The sequence below is a fragment of the Neodiprion fabricii genome, chromosome 4 (assembly GCF_021155785.1).
Source record: "Neodiprion fabricii isolate iyNeoFabr1 chromosome 4, iyNeoFabr1.1, whole genome shotgun sequence".
NCBI classification, from domain to species: Eukaryota; Metazoa; Arthropoda; class Insecta; order Hymenoptera; family Diprionidae; genus Neodiprion; species Neodiprion fabricii.
Window position 1 is genome coordinate 23105038 of NC_060242.1, and position 22208 is coordinate 23127245.

At 36.7% G+C, this 22208-nt stretch overlaps 3 protein-coding genes across 9 annotated transcripts in view; 1 reads left to right on the forward strand and 2 right to left on the reverse strand.

Moving 5' to 3' along the window:
- Positions 1-9182, reverse strand: part of LOC124181387 (protein hu-li tai shao) — a 63655-nt gene extending 54473 nt beyond the window's left edge. The window contains exon 1 of one of the 2 annotated variants that reach the window (XM_046567913.1): positions 8852-9182. The gene's annotated coding sequence lies outside the window, so the exon portion shown is untranslated. Of the gene's footprint in view, positions 1-7805; positions 8245-8851 lie in introns of those variants that run through there. The other variant, XM_046567914.1, reaches the window with a different exon arrangement.
- A 917-nt stretch (positions 9183-10099) lies between these two features.
- LOC124180183 lies at positions 10100-13556 on the reverse strand. Of its 4 annotated transcripts, XM_046565347.1 has the most exons (4): positions 13407-13554; positions 12891-13327; positions 12258-12692; positions 10103-11770 (listed from the first exon to the last, which is right to left on the reverse strand). In XM_046565347.1, the coding sequence occupies exons 2-4, from the start codon at positions 13140-13142 to the stop codon at positions 11300-11302; spliced, it is 1158 nt and encodes a 385-aa protein (XP_046421303.1). In that variant the 5' UTR covers positions 13143-13327; positions 13407-13554; the 3' UTR covers positions 10103-11299. The 4 variants fall into 4 exon arrangements, with proteins under 4 accessions (XP_046421305.1, XP_046421304.1, XP_046421303.1 ...); XM_046565349.1 differs by having other exon boundaries at positions 10100-11770; positions 12239-12692; positions 12891-13556; XM_046565348.1 differs by having other exon boundaries at positions 10102-11770; positions 12774-13554.
- An 838-nt stretch (positions 13557-14394) lies between these two features.
- On the forward strand, positions 14395-22182 carry LOC124180175 (NHL repeat-containing protein 2). Of its 3 annotated transcripts, none has more exons than XM_046565325.1 (10): positions 14395-14555; positions 14929-15119; positions 16564-16730; positions 17741-17900; positions 18097-18512; positions 18666-18895; positions 18983-19208; positions 20076-20270; positions 20717-20830; positions 21590-22182. In XM_046565325.1, the coding sequence occupies exons 1-10, from the start codon at positions 14500-14502 to the stop codon at positions 21977-21979; spliced, it is 2145 nt and encodes a 714-aa protein (XP_046421281.1). In that variant the 5' UTR covers positions 14395-14499; the 3' UTR covers positions 21980-22182. The 3 variants fall into 3 exon arrangements, with proteins under 3 accessions (XP_046421281.1, XP_046421280.1, XP_046421283.1); XM_046565324.1 differs by lacking the exon at positions 14395-14555 and adding an exon at positions 14613-14803; XM_046565327.1 differs by lacking the exon at positions 14395-14555 and adding an exon at positions 16068-16422 and having other exon boundaries at positions 14810-15119.
- The last annotated feature ends 26 nt before the right edge of the window (positions 22183-22208 follow it).

Sequence of the window (22208 nt, forward strand, 5' to 3'; positions counted from 1 at the left end):
GGTACTGGCACAAAGCGAAGAAGAAACGATCTGACCAACGAAGGAACGATGCATGCACGAAACCGCTACGTGTAAACGACCAGCCTCTGGAAGTTAACGCGACGGCTTAGCGAGAATCGTCCTTTTCTTTCCCATGGAGTATAAATAAGTACGACACATGCACACATATGCATTGGACCCGTTGATACAAGGTTTGAACGTTTATAATTTTTAACACAACTTATAACGTTCCTCCTGATGTGTAAACAATATTTAACTCAAGTCCAAAAATTTCTTCGTTACGTCGTATGACTTATTACCCTTTTAAATAACGTGTAAAAAAATTACACTCTCATTCAAATCTTTCACGGAATTTTACAAAACAATCACGCAGTACGCTTTCGACAGTTCATCTGTCTTCATTTTAATATAACATACATATGTATTTGTTTTCGCAGACCTTAGAAATACCGGAGTTTCCATTCAGCAGTTTCAAAAAAGGTGCACAAGGTCCTGATTTTACCAACGTATGGACGATGAGTTAAAAATCCTGTAGTTTGACAAGATTTTTTTTAACTAGTATAATAAACAATGTTTAGACAGTGTTCCGGGAAAAAAATTGTATTCTTGATATAATTGAATCGATTAATCGAAACATCCGATAAGCTGCCGATCAATCGATTGATCGCATAGAACTGGACCTACGTACCGGCATAGCAGTGTGGTTCTCAACGAGAGTCGCGTCCTCGCTTCTCACTTCAAAACGAGAAGTACAGAAGGGTGAGCGTTCGTCTGACAAGGTCAACAAGGTCACATTAAGGGAATGACGCCTGCGCAATTTGACCTTTGAAATCGCGGGAGCAGTCTCCGAGTTTTTGGAAAGATAAAAATCTTCTTGTTCAAAATTCGTATACTTACTTTCGCAGATAACGGGAATAGCGGGAAGTTCAAAGCTGGTTGACTTGTCCTACTTGCAGTTTATGTAACGAACGAATAATCGAACAAAAGAATTTCAAAACATTCAGATGCATGTTACGTTAAACACATCAAGAAATACTACTTTGGTGTCCAACATTTTTTTTTTTTTTTTCTTTCTTAAGTCAATTTCACGGTTTTTCACTCGCAACGGCTGACTTAAAACACGCAATTTGCATGAAAATTCATACTTTTCGTAATTACTTACAATTAATGCAATTTACTGTTTTTCAGACAGCTTCGATGTTGCGCGAAACAATAAGTAGTTTTTATAACATTGTATCGTTACATTAACGTTACGAAATTGAACCTCGTATCACGTATAAGAAAAGAATCTACCGTTTAATATGAATTTGATAACAGAGTTTGAAAAATAAAAAAAAAAAAAATGGCGAGGATAAGAACATGCGATATAATTCCGAGCAGCTTTTGCTTTCCAAGATAATTCCACGATTTAAAGGTATTGAAGAAGCACTAGACACCCTGTAAATAGACTTATTATCTATCTTTGCATTTGACAAGATCAAAAAAGCGTACAAGTCTTCAATTTTCACGCCAATTTTTATGCGAGGATATCGATGTCCGCCCTTTTGTCATAAAACCAGTCTCGTTATTTATTTATCTCATATTGTTATTTCTTCTCATACGCCCTTACGATTATAGTCACGCGACACGTAAATAGTAACGAATTCAGTTATCCGAGAAATTGGCGAACTGTATATTATCTTACGTAACGGCATCACAGAGACGCCACAATAATTAATCAATCTCTGTGCCTGACTGCGAGTGCTCCTGTCACGTAATTCTACGTACCTAGGTATCCACGCAAGTGCAGCATAACACGATCCACACATGGTGTACGTGTAATATACAAGCATTTATGTAAGGCAGTCAAATAGTGCGTACTGGAATTATCGCGATTGTTAAGAATAACGTAGAGACTATGACTTGGCGGTAAAATTTGGCGAGTCTGCCGCTGTCGAACTTTGGTTTGAAAATTTTATAAATATAAGAATGACGGTATAAATTTAGAGACGACAAATAATTTGAAAAACAGTCGATCGTAAATGTATACGCGTACAAATTCTATACGGCGAGTTTAAGGGGAATAATAAAAAAAATCCTGCTGCGTACAGAGTGTAAAGTACCAGCTACGACTATTACGTCTACTGCGTGCATAAAAATAGCTGTACATAAAGTATTTACATACCTATGTCTACTACTACGTAATAATATACCTACGTCTGTAAATAAAATGTATATAATACAGTGTTAGTCACCGCAGTATAAACAAAAGAAAAGGATAGACGCCGCGGCCGATGTGTCGGAGTGTACATGTTTCACGCATGCGCATTGTCCGCGTCTGTATGAGGCATTCCGTGCCAATTCACGCAGTCTGTAACCCTGACAATGCGGTGTTTTTTTAAGCGTGACTGTCTTGACTCCAAAAGCCAAAAAAATAAAATCAACCATTCCTCTTGAACAATTCTTATTTGATTTTGGAATAAAGTTTACACAAATTCTATGACGCTGGCCGATGATTTTCAGACCAAATCGAAAGTGAAACGTCGCGTTTTTCTATATTATTTTCCGGAAGAATTTAAGTTTTTCAACTTGCTGTTCAGTTATTTCTACATAGTCTAAGTTATGAATGTTTTTTCGGCTCTCACAAAATTGAATGATAATGTGATATGAACAAAGACATGATTTTCGATTTTGTTATAAATTATTGAGATGATAAATTTTACATGTTTCACGTTTGTTAGTCGGGGACTGTCGTTATGTGATATAGAAAAATCTGACATAATCAGTGTCACAGGTTAGGTGACTTGGCATGGAATACGCCATACATTACAGACGTCAGACAATTATGCCAATTATAGGTAAACGACCAATGCCGAAATTCTATTTTGCCGTATTTTCGATATATTTCCCAGTTTTTGAATAACTTTGTAACATCAATTTTTTATCCCGGGGATCTCAAGAAAAAAAAATGTGTTTTTCCCACATTTGCGGTTATCGAGTTCCGAACGGGAAATTAACATGTAAATAAAGACACGGTATCTTTGATCTGCTTATTCAGACATTTTCTTTGCGAAAAAAGCTTTTGTTGTTGCGATTCGAAGGTAACTAAGGCACTCAAGTATAACACCAAGTAGAACATAAAGTTATACATAATTTAATCAACACCGTCGTTATCTGGGAAACAATATCGCCCCTCTTATCGCGTTCCTTATTTATCGTCGCTTATGCGAAAGCAAGCGAGAAAAATGGAGAGAGGGGAAAAAAAAATTAAGTTGCGGTGGTCTGATTATGAACGTAAATTAATTATTACGCAACTCATAATCCAACATTATACGCGATGCGGTCAGTTTCTAACCAAAGAAACGGACGTGCATACGAGTGAAAAATTATTTCATCCTGTGAGATTTTTTTTCTCAATCCTTCTTTCTCGTCACCTCCACGGTATAAATATATTCAGAAATTTTGTGTTGTTGATTAGTCAGGTACTGCTGTTTTCATCACTACAAAGTCATCACGCACAATCATCGGGTCAACATTGTACATTTTTACCTGTTTTCATGCTGTGATAAAGTTCCTGCAGAAGTAAATTAGAAGTAACAAACGTACTTGTTTAACTACCATGTCTTTTTTTGCGATCTGGAATTATAATTAACCCAAGTTCAACGAATGCACTACTTCGTTAACTTGTTGAAATTTAGTATCCATTTTTCGTTCGTCAAAAACTATCACACGACTGAAAGAATAGAAAATTTCAAGGTCCCGCGATCAGATCTGTTGACAAGGAATAGCCTATACATCTATACACGACAGACGTTTGCAACGTTACTGTAACAACAAATTTTCATGAAAATATGAAAATTTGACATTGTATGTTAGTGACCGTAGCGAATTTACTATATGTATATACTTGAAAAATTAAACTACTGCAGATTGAGCCGCAGATTAAAAACGGTGTTTTTCCTTTCGAATGTTCAGTTACATTAACGTTACCAACTTTCATCTTGTTCATCTATTCCGTGGTCGCGTTAGCGTCAGAATAGAAAAAGAAGACTCAAATACAGTTTTCGTCAATTGTCCAATTCTAGTTGGTGGCATACCTACACAAAACTTATATGTATACTTGTCTTTTGCGATTCGCGCGCGTTTCATTCGCCACAAGACGTATAAGTTGAGCTGTAGGCATATTGTGAATGCATGTACGTGTGTATAACGTACGTCTACACGTGAGTGATATCGTGTACAGCCAGAGATACGCGTGCATGTATAACTGGGCGGATTATTGCCGCTTGCTCGGGCAACTGATTGATGTCAGACTTTAAACATAGAATTCTTCACCTCTCTCTCTCTCTCTCTCTCCCGCTCTCCCTCTCAAGAATATTACATCTCGTCGTCAGCCGCGAGATCCAGCCTCTATAACACGTATATCATTAGCCATCGATACGTGTCGGGGAAATCGCGATGCGTCACGTAACGAAGGAAACGAAAAAAATTAGGATATTATACGCGTCGATTTTTATCCCTTTGTTTTCATGTCGATTAAAAAAAAATAGCCAACTATTTTTCCAAAGAGTACAGTTAATCGATCCGACGACTTGGGGAAAGTGACTGAAATGTTCTTATTGTCCGTATGAAAGTTGATTGAAAACTCTTCTAGCAGTCGACGAAATTTTGAATTAATGCGATATTTAGCTATAATTTCACCGTTTTTTACTCGCAAGCGGATAATGAGGTTTTACACATTCTCTGAAATCGAGAGAAATCTGATATCGAAATTCAGAAATAGGAATTTGAATTTTCGATCAAGCATCTAGAGTACTGTTAAGTTTGCGAGCCATATTTATTCATGGTTTCAAGTAAAACCATTTTTATGCGATGGTTTTAAAATCAGCAGACCATGTCGAAGCAATATTATAAACATATTTTCCGAATTTTATTCTTTCAGTCATTCTATATATCGCTTTACGCGGTTTAACCAAACTTATACAACGATCCTAAACTTCGATAGAAATTTTTTTCCCGAAACTGCATCGTTACATTTTATAAAATAATTACTTTTGCTTAGAATTTTAATCCTTAATTTAACTTTTCTGGCATTCTGGTAACCGCCGCCAATGAAGGTTCTCTAATCGTTGAAAATAGAAGTAAAAAGTGGGGAACATTATTGAATAAACGTTAGAATCTGCACAACGTCTGTGACGAGCCTAACAACAACAACTGAATTGAATCCAATGAATTGAATCTCGATTCGAACGAACATTAATGCGTTGTTTGTTTGAGGAATTTCAATCAGAAGCTCGACCTACACTAACCTGAATAAATTAATTCCAGATGTTGAAGTTGATAAAATTAACGCAACGGACCAATTTAGAAAAATGAAAAATGACAAACAACGTCTGTGAACTGATTCTCAGGCAGTAAAATCCAAACAGTAATTTTTTTCAATACTCTAAGTTACGTCGACGTTACGAACTTCTTCAATCCCTCATTAATTCTGCGACAACACAGGCGTATAGACACCATGTGAGACAATGCGCCTACAGAGAAACCCGGTCATATTCCTGAGACACGCGTGAGATGGAAAGAAAGAGAATAAGAACGAAAGTTTCATTCACATAACAGTAAACCCATTATTGACTCTGTGAGATTTTTGTTTTGTTTTGTTTTTGTTCTTGCAGAAAAAACGAACAACAAGTGATACCGTACAATGACGTAACACGGCCTCTATCCATCCGGCCAAACAGGAGTCAAGTGTCGTTCCTGTAGATATACGTGGTTTTGTAAAAAGGCCGCTATCGTCGGTTCCGCGCCGTCACGCGTTTCACCCCGTGTTTTGTCCCACCGTCAAGTTAGTCCGGATATGAGGGTCGAAAAACGGTCCCCCGTACATCGAATATGCCCATACACGTAGTTGAATGGAATCGATAGCCTGACAGACAGGCAGAGCATGTGCGACACACGAGAAGCCAGAAAAATACTACGCCTGACACACGACGACGCCCAACTTGTTAACAGTATTAAGATATCGAAATAACGAAACGTCCAAAGATATTCAGCGTTTTTCAACGTTAAAATCACTTTGAAGGTACGCGGTATGCGATATGTGAGTATTTCTTCGAAATGTTATTTATTCGCTGGATAAAGGTCTTAACGTTAGTTTTCATCGTAAAGATAATCCTGTGGAGTGTAGGATCGACGACGCGAGTTTAACGATAAGAGATGCATCGCAACTTGTAACTTTTTCACATTCGAATAACGTATCCTTGCATGGATATACTCAGGGCGGGGGTGAAGTTCCGAAAGCGTCTAATTCCGAATTATTTCGTGGCAAAATTTGAAGCATTGGAAATCAAACTTTTATGAAACAACAAAGTTTCGAATGATCGAATACCCGACGGCTCAAAGTTACGAAACGCGATTCCGAAAATTCAACTTACGATAGAGAAAAGTTGAGAAAATTAAAGTTCCGATAGAGTAAAGTTCCGAAAATTAATGTATATTCACACGGCGTAGTTTACTCAACGAGTAGGTGTAAAAAATCAGAAAAACCGAAAATCAGAATGACCAGGATTCCGAACGTAAACATGTCGAAAATCCTAAGCAAAGAAAGACCCAAGTCGTAAAATTTCACCAAGCCGGAAATTTAGGGGACTGAAAATTTTCCATCATTAGGAATTTGGACGTTTAAAAGTTTTTAAATTTCTCATTTTAGCACTTTAGGAACTTTCGACTTATCGGCGTTATGCCCGTTTAGCATTTGGTCCTTTCGGAATTTTGAACGCCGGGTTTCGGACCATTAGAAACTTGGATGTTTCATCAAAGTTTGATTTCTTTACTTTAAATTTCGCCACCAAAAACGGAAAAAAAAAATTTTGCCCTAATCTGTAACAGTCTAGCAAGTATGTCTTCTTTCGTAATGGTTTACTGAATTTCAGACAAACTTTCGATTTTTTCCAAAACTGCATAGCAAGCTGCCGTTATCTGATCATGGGCAAACACTGCAAGCACGTCAATGACTAGCGATGGTCAAAGGACAAAAATAGGGTGATGCCGAGTTGTATGAACTCAAATTCTATCGCTTTGCTCTAGATGGTCTACAAAAGAATGAAAATGCTTTTACCTGAAATAAACGTTTAAACTTTACATATCTTGAATAATTTTACCGTTGTGTTGCATAATAGACTTCGACGACTCGTTCTAAGGTGAACGATTAATTTTCAAGCGAAATTTGAAACTCGATTGTGATCCATTGCAAAAATGGAACGTTTGTTGTGAAAGAATATTGCTCTACGCGTAATTTTTTAAGAGCGAATCCGGATCAACTTCGTGAGTATTAATCGAGATGCAGATGGTACGAGAAAGCTTTACCGAAACGAGAAATCAGCAATGAACCGCTCGGTCTCGCCGTGTGAAAATATTTGAATCCGAATTAGCAGTTGAACCAGATCCGAAAGGGCATCGCTTCGCTTGTAATGCCAAGAAATACAACACCGATACATCGGGTAACGACAAAGCGAACCAAGTTCAAAAATACGTTGTACCTGTAACGTATTCGGCAATCTGAAATTAATTCACTGACAGCTCGAGATTCGGGGCATCGATTCCGAACGAAGAACTAGAGCCAACTAATTTGCAAAAAACCAAGAAATCTGTTGCGCGTGAGTTGGCGAGATTGCGAGATTACGGAACGTGCGAATAGCAGTGAAGATTCGAAAAATCATCGTGAACAGTTGGGCATTGATATTCGATGTGGCGGCCCACAGCCGACAACGCCGTCGAGAGTATACCTAAAATAAATGAGTAACGAAGAGTAAAAAGTAGGCACGCACCTTGAGATGACCGTGTGCCGTTACCGTCGTAGTCACTTAAACCGTAGGTCCACGGCGATGGATTAATAAATCAACAAATACCTGGAAGCCACTTTCATATACTTAGCACAGTATGAGCGAATACATAAGTCGCGGAGAAAAGGATAAAAGTGAATGAAAGAGAGAGATATATATATAGAGATCACTCCGCGCACTCGACACCACCACTTAAGTAAATAAGAATTAACAGCAACTCGTTACTTTATCACAAATTTAACCAAGTATTAACAAGGAGACAACCGGAATTAGCGCGTCGATAGCAACGGTCGTAACTCATATTAATCAAATTCTCGTCTGTACCTACGCGTGCACCGCGTATGATGATGTGTGTACGTATATTCGTGAAACCGGCAGAAGCACGCGAACCTCGCACCGCGGTATCCCAGAGCGATTTGGCTCAGTTTCGTGACCGAAGCTGCGATGGTTGAACGCCGGGAGGGGGGAGAAGATCCGCTCGACGGAAGGACTCGGGGTGGGGCGCGAGCGCATCGCTTCGGCTGAATCTACTATTTTTTGAACGAATTTCGTTACGGCGGCGATGTCAACACGCCGAAAGACGAAATTGCTGCAAAAAGCGACTGGCCTTGTGCAGTCGCTCGATGACAGGTCGGAAAATACGCGCATGATCAACCGTCCCTGGATATTGGCCGCATCAACGTCGATGCCGACCAACCAACGGCCAATGGCGGCGATCGGTATATTTGTCGAATATTTTGAATTCGAGACTCTGCAAAGGGTGTTGTACCCAATTGCACAGTCGTCAATGATACATGTATGATTATCAGTGCGAGGCGGTTGGATGTCGGTGAATATACAGTCGACTCGATGGCTGTGTCGGCACTCTTACGATTAGCCTACGACACCCGAGAGCGAGACACACCCCTGATGCCTGGCTCAGTTTTCGGCTTTGTATGTACAGGGAGTGTGACGGGTGAGGATTCAGGGAGAATGGGCGGGTCGATTACCCCTTAACCTAGCTATCGTAGTACAATGTGGAAATGACTCACGTGTATTCTAATCCTGCGGATAACGAAGGCCGCAAACTCTCGCCTAATCAGTATCCTCGGTATTCCGGGTGACTGGCCGTTCCGTTGGACGGACGGACTCCCCAGCGCGTGGAAAATGTCAACCGTCAAACTCCTCGCTTTGAGTCGAGTGGCGTAGTGTTATAATTTCGAGAGAGATCATCGCACGATCTTTTACGCATTAACGAACTCCGGTGATGTTTGGAATTAGATTTTTATTCACGATCATTCACGCGTTATCTGCTTTGCATCTCATACTCATTCAACGCGCACGAACGTTCATCCATGTCCATATGTAACCATTTTTTCAATGCAATACAATATTCTATACTCCCGTCCCGGTACTATATTTCGTACCGGAAATGACCGCTTCGCGCAGCGCCAAAACAAAATATCGCGAATGACTGTGAAGAGAAAATCTCATCCTTACCGACCGACTCATTTTTACTCAATTCACTGAAAGTTACTAGCACTTTCGGCGCAAGTTTTTGCTGCTTTAAGTTCATTCATCCGAACAACAGAGCAGCAAACGTATGACATTTAATTACTGTACATGCTCTAAGCATTTAATGAGCAACGATGTTGCTGCGTCAAACCGATAGACAGATGCTAGTAACATTTAGTAAGTTACCAAACTGCTGCTACCTTTTGCTGCCCATGGAATCCCACCTTAATTATACAGGATCATTTATTGAGCATATCCACATCAAATCGGTTTGACGCGGTACGTAAGACATCAATCAAACAGCGAATAAAATCTAGGATATTCCTCTTGATTCAATCAACAGTGTTGAAACCGTCCACGTGATCGGTTGATATTACGCATGCGCTGAATCAAATCGATGTAACGTAACGTGGGACCATTCGTTACTGAACACGAATACGAGGCTTTTAAATTGCACTTTATACGAGATGCCAGTGGTACAAAACAAAATACCTGAGATACCCCCAGATGAATTCTCAAAAGTCCATCCCTTGCTAATTTTTTTCCACTCCACACATAAACGGTTCAATTTTTGGCGATTGGGAATGTCAGTCATCTAGAACGACCAACCAACGATTACATATAGGCAAATCAAACTTGATAATAAATTTAAGGAGGGGCTAATGTATATTTATAAATATATTTTAGAAAATTTGTTATTAATATCATTAGGATTACTCGATGTTATTAGTTAAAGGTTTAATCACAACGTCAAAAATCAGCAAAACAACACCAACAAATGATTTCTATAAGCATTTTCTACTGTAACTAAATAGAGTTGCGCTTCCAGCAGGATTGTAATAGGACGTTACAGCTTGTGTAATGTGTATATTGTACTAAGGATAGGTCTCATTGCTTGGCTTTGGCATTTCAAATTAGAGGATTCATCTTAAAATTTCATATATTTCAAATTAATTTTTTCACATAAATTCTAATTAACGTTCAGTTCTGCCAGGACTGATATTGGCTCACTTGCTCACAAGTACTGGGTATTTATAATTTGCAATTTTCTGGATAAATGTACAAGAGTTTTGTGAATAAATATTTTCAATCGAGAACGAAGATGTCAAAAACAGTGCAAAAAATCAAGTATGAAACACACAAACTTTTTTGAAATATAATAGATTGGCTTTATTAAAATTATTTATCTACAACATAATACATGTGAGTAAAATCCTCATGTATGTATGAATATACCTTTGACACTTGAACCATACATATCATATGCAAAGGCTATAATGTCAGTCTTCAGATTTTCGATTACGTCACAATATAGCAAATAAAGGATCTGCTTGTTTCGTATCAGTACTGTACGTACGAACACATAGACCTAGTGGTAAATTCTAACTGATCGGTAACATATGATTTTAAAAGCTACACAATATTTTGTTGCCTTCAACAGTCTGAAATAGATTTTTTGTTATAGTAGGTATAAAGCAGGATTTTACACCCGCGCAGCGAACCGATAAATCCCGTTTACGCCTACGTAGGAGGAAAAATATTGTTCGCACCACAGGTGTGATACTTTATGCCTTAGATACGAAAATAGCTGTACTTTATAAAATGTAAACGTTGAATTTATATAAGTATTTATTATTAATGTAGACAATTGATGTATAACGGATTGTAAGGATGATTCACCAATTATGAACGAAATTGAAGTCGATTTATTACTCGTGAATTTAGTCTTCAATTGACTTTAGTTTTTTTTAAGAGTTCTGATCAGTCATTTTAGAATTAATTATTTTGAACTGTAGTGCATTGCAAGTCCATAAATTCCGTACAATAATGAGGTTCTAATAATGCATAATAGAATTACGTTGAACACTATTACTGAATAATAGCTAAAATTACTTGATTTTTCTGTATATGTGAGTGTACACCGCAAAATATTTTTTGACTCTTAGCTATATTGAACTATGCCATCACGTTTTTATGTTATTCTATTAAGACATTTCTCTTCGATAAAGAACTGTTAACATTTCGTTTATCTGGGACAATTTCACTTGATTACGGTAGAGTGTTTGAATTTGACTGCGTTTCAACTTTCTTAATATCGCAATCGTTTTTTTCGTAGAAGGTAACAGATGTGATCGTGGTATATGCCCCTTTGTTTTGAAAAAGATACAAGCATCTGCATTTCTATATACTTTAACACAATATTTACACATATTTTCACCATGTGTTTTTAATGGACAAAGGTTGTGTCGCCATCTATTTATCTTATCCTTATATGCGCATCGAAGGACAATACCCTTATACATCGCGACAGGTGGGCCTCCCCTACACACTTTGATAGCATGGAAATATGCAATGAGAGATTCCATGTCCCTGGTGGTCTTTGGATTTGCTTTTGGTATGGGGATTGATCGATCGTAAATGTACGTGTTAAAATTTAGATTCTCGTAAAACACAATCTGTAAAAGAAACATCGTGAACAGTGAAATAACCTGGAAAATACGTATTTGATGCATTTGGAAGATATATTTAAACGTGAATTTGATCAGTGAAACTGTATGATCATAAGGGTTAACCGTATATGCAATGAAAGTAGGTACTCAAGCTATTGAAGGTGATTTTGCATTGTGTGCTATTGTGTAGTACGGCCAACTCCTCAAGTATGAGTAGCCACTTTCACGAAATATTTTTAATAATATCGAATCAACACACAGGTTTGTAGTTGCAATGTTGATGAAATAATGCATTTTTTGAAAGAAATGGTGATTTTACAATTTAAGGTTAGTCTGAAATTCAGTGAACCATAATAAAGTAAACCATAATCATATTTGACACATTCAAATCCTTCAAAACCCATTACAGTTGCATAATACTAATTTTTAAAACAATTTGTAACGCTATGTTACCAACTTCAATCTCATACTAACACTGATATGGAAATTTCACCTGTTTCACTGCTACAAGTGGTGCTTCTTTCTCACTCGGCATTCTTTCCATCTGAGTAACACAGATTGTCTTTCTTGGAGTTTCAACTCGATGAATGCCCCACGATTTATCTGGTAGTTGCAGGGTTGATGCCTCACTAAATACTTCGTAAAATAAAATTTCATTGTGCCGGTAAAATACTTGATTTGGCTCATCAATTATTTCTTCCTCAATAGACTCATCAGAACTGGTGCAAATCATCAATTCTTCCATAGACTTGTTAACATCTTTTGCTATAATCTCTGGGTGTTCTTCGTCATCCATATTAGCAGTATTGGTTACATCTTTCAATAATGAGGAGTCCACTGTAGACTTTCCTGGGACAACATTCACCTCTTGTTGGGCAGGATATATGGGAACGGCGCCATACGCCAGTCTAACTTTCAGAAATTTGCGCTGTAATATAAAAAGAACGCATAGTGTGTCAGTGATGAAAAGCGATATCAAAACTGTAATTTGCCTTATGTTTTCACACACCTATTGAATTGTCGAGTCTTCTGAGAGAATAACGCAGGCAGCAATCCGCCACACTCAGGGTAGTTAACACACTTCTTTCTCCGATATATATATATCATAAATCTTTAATGTTCTCACCTCGAGCAGTGGATTTCCATCGCTGTCGATACATTTATACTCTTTTTCAACGTATTTCTCTGGAAAATGCCTCTCGCATACGTGAAGATTTTTTCGATTAGTACGCCCACTCCCGTGCAATTTTAAAAATGATATCCACTTTTCGCGAGTAATGGGGTTTTGCGGAACTCTGAAAACGGAGTAGTCTGATACCGTGATACCATCTACAGTGTGTCCAGTCTGACAATTTTTCACATGGCATCGTTTTCCCATTTCTGTTTCTTTTCCTCTAAATACTTCAACTCGCGTTGAGTATTGGAGGCGCACCAATGTTCGTCGAATACCGCAAAACAGGGTGCAAATTACACGGCTCTTGTGACGGCACCGTTCTGACAGGCGATATCAGCGAGTAAGGTTACGAAACTTCCACGCGGCTCTGATTGGCTTACCTAGAGATACTATGAGCAGAATCTAGTAAGTGGAGAGCTAATTCCTGACCATGTCCATGATATGTAATTAATCTGTCATTATTTGCACCTAAATGGAGACAACACAGTTTCGTTTTGCTTTGGGAGCGACAGACCACAATCCCTCTTACTTTCCGATAATAACTATAGAATATAAAAGAATAGATAGAGATGTGAGATTTTGTTATCCGGTTCGGTACAAAATGGCCGCACTGCTAGACTTCGTTTATTTAAGTTTAAGTAAATTATACTGCAATTCATATCGTATATTCTTAACCCATCATAATTGTTAATGTTAAAGTGTACTACCCTGTCAATACAATAATTCAATTCTGAATTGTTTTTTACCTATTTAATTCAAAAAATTGGTTGAGATTTTTGTATATTTCGAAACATTAAATTAAGAATTATTTTTTATTTTTCAACTCTGAAAATTGAATTAAGAATTATTTTTGAACTTTCAAGTAAAAAATTTAAACTAGGGACTAGTTTTCATTTTCTTCCAAAACATTGAGTAAAGAAGTATTAATTCATTTTTCTAATTTAAACATCCACATTTGGAATCACCCTTTATTTTCTTAATTCGATCATTCGAATATGAAATTATATTTCATTTTCCTATTTCGAGTAATTAAGTTGATGATCATTTTTTATTTTCGCAATTCCAAAAAGTTAAATAAAAATTACTTCTTTTCAATTTAATAAACTCGTTTACAATTTCTTCTTAACGGGAATTTCATCACTACCGGTAAAAATGAATGCCATCGCATAGCGCCGTATTATAGGCAACTCACCTTACATAGCACAGTCCTGATCATTATAAGCACGAACTTAAAAGAATGGAAAATACATCAATTATGTAACATTATTGAGCTTGGTTAATCCGTTTCGTATACCGTTATTTGACCGTACGACGGAGACGTAGTAGCTAAGGATCGACCAATAGGATTGTCGCTTCAAGAGTCTATAAATGCCGGATTCACACGCCTTATGTTCCGAAGGTTATGCAACTTTATGTCTGCGTTGTTGCATATCACCAGGCTCAGGTCTACGTCTCCAACATGCTAATCTGTCACAGCGAACTAGAACTTTTAAATTTCAGCAGTAAAAGACAATACGTATTGCGTTGAAAACGTGACGTCTAGTTGAAAAATTTGTCAAACATGATGAGCTACGGGTGTCTGCGCCTGTTGAAAAGAACTCCGTTTCTTTCTCGTTCGTAAGTTGTACGAAACTAAGTGACTAGATCTAGATATGCCGGTTGCTTTGGTGTTTACTAACTCACAAAATGACGAGGCTTCAAGTCGTCAAATAACTTATCATTTTAGTAATTAAGAGAATGTGAGTTAGATTTTAGAAGGCTATACAAAGCGTTGCGTATTAGGTTCAACAAATAGGAAGAACCGTAATGGAGCCCAATGATATTCACCATCAGATAAAATATGCAACGAAGCTGCATAATCTCACGTAGGCTTACGTCAGTTAGGCGTGTTTGTGGTTGTGACTTGTGATAACTCAGTTGATTTTCTTCGTCATTACTTGAGAGTCTATTAATAAACGTGCGAGTGGATGATTTGGAATAAACTTTACAGTTTCTGGACCGGCGATAGCGGTGCTGAAAAAATGAACGTCCGTGAAGTTATTGAAGATTTAACACAAGTGTCTATCGAGGTACGACAAGAGGTGACGAGCGTCACGAACCCTCGAGAAAAAGAGAAGATTGCTCTACGGCATATCAAGAAATACGCTGCAAAGGACGCGTGTGCCAACGAGTTTCAAAAAGGTATGTTTTTCTTGTGCTTGTGACGATCCTCATCTGTTTCTGATTAACACAGGGAGCAACCTTGGCTGAAAAATAAAACGATAACATTGTCATCGTTATGTCTGATGTCAAAAATCTTGCCATGACTCGACGTTTAACAATGTATTACAATATAGCCTAGCGGAATTTATTTTTCTTCAACGCTGTACTCTGTAATAATTCTAAACACTGTCATAGTTTGAAAATCTAGGGCTATTAATTGCGATAAATTACCCAATCTTTAGGTTTTTTCACTCTAGATGCAAGCACAATCGAAGTTAATATGTTTGCTGGATGAGAATGGAATTTAATTTATAGGTTAGCTTTCATTGTCACAAGTCATTCCAGTGAAACAAATTTTGTGTTTGTTACTGTAGTGTGACACATCTTTGTTTCACTATACGAATTTTACTGCAAGTTCTGTCAACTTTTTTTTACGTACAATTGTTATCTAAATACTATCTGCGAAAAACAAGTTTTGTTTATAGTCAAATTTTTCCCCACTGTACTAATAATGCTACGACTTACGTATATCAATGTTATACTTTGTCAAACATTGAGAAATGGTAGTTCGCCACTTGTTAAAGCTGAAAATCAGATGTACCCTCTTTGGCCCAAAACCGTTTTTCTTTGACCACGTTAACCTGAGACAATTTCACAAGTCACTCCAAACAAGTTGCACCTTGTACATTTTCATGTGAATTTACCAACAATTTTCCATATGTGTGACATTTTCATACATTAAATTCTATAAAATGACCACGGTACACATAGCTCATCAAAAGGTTTTATGGCAAACGTTTAGATTGAAAATGATATTTCCTTAGATTATTCCATAGATTTTGCCTATGGTTTTTTTGTGGAAAATGCAATTTTTTTTGTAATTCACCATTTTCACATTCAAAGTAGTTGAACATTCCTACATCACAGGTATTCTAGTCTTTACTCCTAATGTCATCCCCGGACGTGAAGCTATTAAAAAAGTCATTGAATTACAAGTCAGATGAAGAATCTAGGGTTGAAATTACAAAGGAGTATCAAGAGCTTGTGGAAACAGAACAGAAGCTTGACCAAGAGTTAAAACAGCTGAAAGCCAAAGGAACTGACGGATCTTCAATGGAACACACGATGCATCAGCTTCATAAGTATAACGATATTAAAGACGCCGCTCAAATCATCCTTGGAGCAATGGCCAGAGCAAATGGAGTCACGATCGCCAGTTTGCATGAGAAATATGATTTACCCCTTGAAGACTGATTTCATCTAACAATCTAGACCAAAACCTGTAATTTAATAAACAGTGATTAATATAAAATGATTGGAACAAATAAACGTTATTTACTCAACGGGAAGATGTTATTTTGTCCTTCTCTCTTTGTTTACATGCCTAACATTAATATTTGCATTTTTGTTTATACTTTTATAGGCTTAGAATGGTTCAACGTCTCGCGGAGTATCTCTATGCGCCAGGACCTCACTGGGAAAATATGCGTTCTCGACTTCTTCACCTACTGCTGTATCAATTGCATGCATATATTACCAGACTTGGCTGCTCTTGAGAAAAAATTTTCTATCGAGGATGGCCTTGTTGTTGTTAGTACCTTGTTTCTATTCGTACAGACCTGTGACTGCTTCATCGGTTTATCTGACTGAATAATCATGTGAATTTCCTTTCATGAATTAGCACAAAACTGTAAATAATTTGCGAGAAGTCCAAGATCTGATGACCAAAATATTCACCTAGCTCTTTGCACTGGCTGTAATTTTTTCGCATCAACAAACTGACCACTGTAGTCAACAGTTTTCAATGGAACAAGCCTTGACCATTCAATTCAAATTCAATTTTGTGGACACAATTATGGAAAGTCTTTGGGTTGTTTATCATGGTTATGTAATCTCTACTTTATGACTATGGTCCATTTTCAAAATAATTACAGTGTCCCACTTCTAAGTTCAAGCGCAATCTACATTGGAACTCAACATATCGTAGTGGATAGTTGAACAGACTTAAATTCATTGAAACAGCTTGCGTGCTTTCATCTGAATTGAATAAGAGAGGCTTCTTGATCTTCGTGCTGTTATACAGCTAATATTCGTTATTTTCTTTTCTCCTATACCTTTTCCACAGTCAGTAGTACGTTGTAATGTAATTCGCTGTTTGGAATTTCACGATTTACCTTGCGGAAAAATTTATCCCGACAATCAATTAATGATGAAGGTTTTTGTGATTTGTGTTGGGCGCATCAATTATTTATTCAAAAGCCATTGGTCAACTTCTTGAGAATTTAAAATGTTCTTATTTAATATTAACTGGTATCAACAATGAAATTGATATTATTTTCTTCAATTTCGTGTATCTCACTATTCTGTTACAACCAAGTTCTTTTGGTTCCTTGAAAATATATGTCTTAGATAACAGTGATTATTTATCCAGTCAAAGGTAGCATACATTAAATGCTGTTTTGAAATGATTCCATCTAAGATCACTTCTTCATAAGATTCATCGATAGTGTTCTTTATAATACCAGTCTCATACTAATACAACAATATTAAAGTTCTATTGAATATTTCCGATACCTTTGTTAAATTAACTTTTCTCATAGATCGGTGTTCACAGTGCAAAGTTTGCCAATGAAAAGGATTCGAGTAAAATTTTAGCTGCTGTTCAGAGATACAATATTGCACATCCTGTTGTTAATGATGCCAAACTTTCTATGTGGCAAGACATTGGAATTGTCTGTTGGCCTAGTTTAGTGATTTTAGGTAAGTAAACTTCCAGGGTGAATGGTAGCAATTTTGCTGAAATAGAATTCCCTGGCTATTCTTGGATTTCCCGGTCTGTTGCCACCTCGACTTCATATGATTTACGTGATTCGTTATCTATCAATTTTCAGTAATTAGGACTCGTCAATGTGTGTAGCCTAAAAACAGATTTCAAACCCAGTATGAATTTTTGCAGGACCAAAGGGACAACCACTGTTTGCCTTAGTTGGCGAAGGCCACAGAGAAGAAATGTTCTTGTACATTAAAGTTGCCCTTGCGTATTTCAAGTCTTTGAATGAAATATCTGATCATTCTTTGCCGCTAAAGCCATCACAACATTTGCTACCGGTCTCAAAAGATACTCTCTTATTTCCTGGCAAGATACATTTGGCTAATATTAAAAATAAGGACAGAATGGTCATCGCTGACACAGGAAATAACAGGATTTTGATTATGGACCTTAAAGGGAAGGTCGAACATGTTGTGGGTGGATACGCTCCTGCTTTTAGAGATGGCAATTTTCAAACTGCTAGATTTAATGCGCCGCAAGGAATTTGCAGTCTCGGGGATGAAATTTTTGTTGCGGATACAGAAAATCACGCAATTAGAAAAGTAGGGAAACCTGATAATTAAAAATACTTTACCGTGGTCGCTTCTTCTTCAAAAATTAAGTGACTTACGACATCTGGTACTAAGAACTCAGTCATCTTACACACGAATAATTGAAACTTTTGAAATTAAGGAAATGTCCTTTGCTATTTGCAGATCGACCTTGTTTTGCAAACAGTGACAACATTGGTAGGTACAGGTGAACAAAGCCATGATTATGTTGGCGGAAATGTTGGTAAGGCTCAGAGCCTATCTTCCCCATGGGATGTGGCGATACATCACCATAAGCAGGAAGAAAAATCTGTGCCAGTCTTGATGATTGCCATTGCAGGCACACATCAGATATGGGGCTTCTTCTTGGAAGACACTATATGGTGGAAAAAGAAGTGTGTTTTTAAGTCTCTGCAGCTTCTTTTTTTTTCAACATTATCGCCGTACCCAATGGTATAACGTTTTCTTTTTCCACAATGCAGATCAATAACGGCAGGTACCTGTATCGCAATAGTCGGAAGTGGGAGAGAAGAAAATCGTAATAACTCTTATCCTCATGCTGCTGGCCTAGCCCAACCCTCGGGCTTAGCGTTGGCAAGGGAAAAGAATATGCTTTTTTTCGCAGACAGTGAGAGCAGTTCTGTCAGAGTTGTTCACTTGGATGATGGAAAAGTTTCTGGTGTATGCGGCGGTGATAGGAATCCTGGGGTAAATGATTGCAATTTTTTTTTAAGTGAACTAGCAGGTTCGTTACAAATCTCAAAAGTTGAGAAGAATTTGGACATTCTCAAATGAAGAAGATTGGTCGATGAGAATATGATACTTTTTATTAATTTTCTCATGAGATAGTTATACATTGAGTATTTACCAAATTTTTATACTTGTAAGCTATCAGGATCTCTTTGAAAATACAAGAATTGAGAATACTGGAACTATCAACGAAAGCTCAGATATCGACGCTTTATATCAAATCGCTTCATAATTTATAAATTTTACAGTTTTGTTCAATTACGTTTTCTGATCACTAATGTTATTCAGGAGCCTATTTTCTACAAAGTCACTAAAACGAAGTTTTTTGTGTCAGTAAATAGTTAATTCATTATTGCCATTCGTTATATTCATTATAATTATTATCGGTGCAATGTTGTAAATTAAACATTCAACCACGCACTTTATGTTCGTGATACCAGTATTTTCAGTTCTCGTATTGTTAGAGATCTTCGCGGTTTGCAAATATCATAATTTGACAAATACTCAACGTATGATTATCTCTTAATAAAATTCATAAGAAGTATAGATTTTTGGCCAACAAACCTCCCTAGTGAAAGGAACTGAAAATCTGATCAAACATCAGAGATTTATGCATAAAAAGTTCTAGACAGTGTTGTAAACTGGTGTATGACCAGATGTGGGGATAATTAAATAGGAAACCATTCTTGTTTCACACAGTATCGTCAACATACGCTTCTCAATTTACGCTATTTAAAAAAATAAATGATAACCCGTAAGAATTCCGAATACATATGGGTGGTACTATTAATATTAGAATAAAAATATTGCTTCCAACTGTTTTAGAATTTACATGACTTTGGAGACATAGATGGAAGGCAATGTTCAGCAAAGCTACAGCACCCGTTAGGTTTGGCTTGGGATTCCGTTGATTCGGTTGTATATATTGCAGATACATACAATCATAAAATAAAAAAAGTCGATCTCCTCGGAAACTGTCGCACTCTTTACGGAGCCGGAAAACCAACTGCAAACCACAAGGTGTGTGAATTTTGAATGAAAGTGATCACATTGTATTATTACATTTACAGTCTTCTAGTTTATTATCTGTTCATTTTTCCTTCGATGCTATTGCACTTACTTTTCTGTAATTAATCCAGATAACGTAGACATAAAAAGGCTGGTGCTCTTAACAATAACCCAATAAGGCTGAGATTTCTCAGTTGTAATTCTAAATTCATATATCATGACACAAACATCAAGCTCCAAACCAAAAGCCACCTATCAAGATTTAACTATTTTTATATATTATGGTTTGATAGAAGTTTAGCGGACCTTAACATTTTCGAGACCTCATATCATAACAGTAAAATTAAACATGAACATCCATTTTTTTGTACGGTACCACTTCGTCGAATTATTGCAGCACTATTGAAAAGATTGGATTTTTCATTTATTCCTTACACGGTTCTCGATACTTCTTTCAGTTTGATGAACCAAGCGGATTAGCTGTACATCTAGGCAGCAGAATCATTTACGTCGCTGACACTAATAACCACCGTATTGTGTCTATAAGCTTGGAGGACAATAAAATTGACACCGTAAGATATCTAATGATGTGTTGACTTACACATAGTTACTAGTAGAGTACAAATTGTTAAAGTTCATTTTAAAGCATCTAATTAGTAATTAATGTTTACTGCACTGTTAATAGAAAACACCTTTTTTTGCCCGTGCAAAATTTAGAACGTTAATTTTTGCCAAAAATGATATCCTCTTGTAATTTTGATTTTTTAGCTCAAGTCTACGACATGCCTCATGCCATTTGACTATTTTTCATGTAAATGTGGTACATCAGAGAAAATGAAAATTTCTACCCTTCCATTAATTTTCAGGTAGAGAATAAAAACTGTTGATGAAATTTTATTTTCTTAGCATTTTAGTTGTTTACTTTTGAGCACTTGATATATGTTTGAATTCCAATCGCAAAAACAATCCATCTACTTTCTTAAAGATTTTTCCGGGTAAAATGCAATGATTAAAACAAAAATGTCGAATTTGAACATTTCCATCGTTTATACAGAAACAACATTTTACGATTTTATCTGAATAATTCCTTCATAAAAATTAATATTTTTTCTGTTTCGACACAATGTTTCTAACTAAATAATAAGAGGATGGATTTTTATATGTAATTTAAGTGGAAGGTAGTTACATAGTGTGCGGTACCTCTTACACTTGAGTTGAATATTCGAAATTTTGGCAAAAATTAATATTACAGCTTTGTGTTGGCAATAGTTGGAATGAAAAATCGCTGCTTTTCTTGAAACAGCTTAATGTTTACTGACCAAACGTTACAGATCTCTGTTGATTTGCCAAGTGAAACAACGCATTCTGATGGTACTTACAAGTTTGATGCAGAAGTTAGTTCAGACGGTGGTAACTTGGAGATTGCATTGGACGTAAAGTTCATGAACGATCTCAAGCTTAATTCAGATGCTCCCCAAAGATGGTCGGTAAATTTGCCAGACAAATGGACTACCCAAGCTTCTAAAGGTGATTTGAAAACTCCGATAACTCTGAATATACCCAAAGGAGAATTGACAGTGGAATTCATCATTAGTTTAGATATAATAACGTGCAAGACTGATGAATGTATACCAAAAAAATTAGACTTGGTATTTACCATACGTAGAAATTCCAAAGCACAATCAAAAGTCAAGCTTAACGAAATATTAGAAATTGAATGAACACTTATTTCACATTTAATAGGATATAAACATGCTTCATTAACACAAACATATTTAGGTTAAATAATAATGTGGCAATAATTACCTTGGCTTGAGAATTCCCTGGATGTCTCTTAAGTCGCATCGCACACTAACTGTTATATTCAACTTTATAGAACAATAATATTTTTATAATGAAAATATAAACGTCTACATTTGATAAATTCTGGCATTTTTGTTCTTGGAATTT

Bases quoted from the DNA above. Each gene is read 5' to 3' on its own strand.
- LOC124180183 (XM_046565347.1), bottom strand. From the start codon at position 13,142: ATGGGAAAACGATGCCATGTGAAAAATTGTCAGACTGGACACACTGTA. The intron at 12,693-12,890 runs GTGAGAACATTA...TTTATATTACAG, and splicing joins ATGGAAATCCACTGCTCGAG to CGCAAATTTCTGAAAGTTAG. The intron at 11,771-12,257 runs GTGAAATTTCCA...TTTCTTTTACAG, and splicing joins CACTTGTAGCAGTGAAACAG to ATTGTGTTTTACGAGAATCT.
- LOC124180175 (XM_046565324.1), top strand. From the start codon at position 14,745: ATGGAGCCCAATGATATTCACCATCAGATAAAATATGCAACGAAGCTG. The intron at 20,271-20,716 runs GTGTGTGAATTT...TACTTCTTTCAG, and splicing joins AACCAACTGCAAACCACAAG to TTTGATGAACCAAGCGGATT. The intron at 20,831-21,589 runs GTAAGATATCTA...CAAACGTTACAG, and splicing joins AGGACAATAAAATTGACACC to ATCTCTGTTGATTTGCCAAG.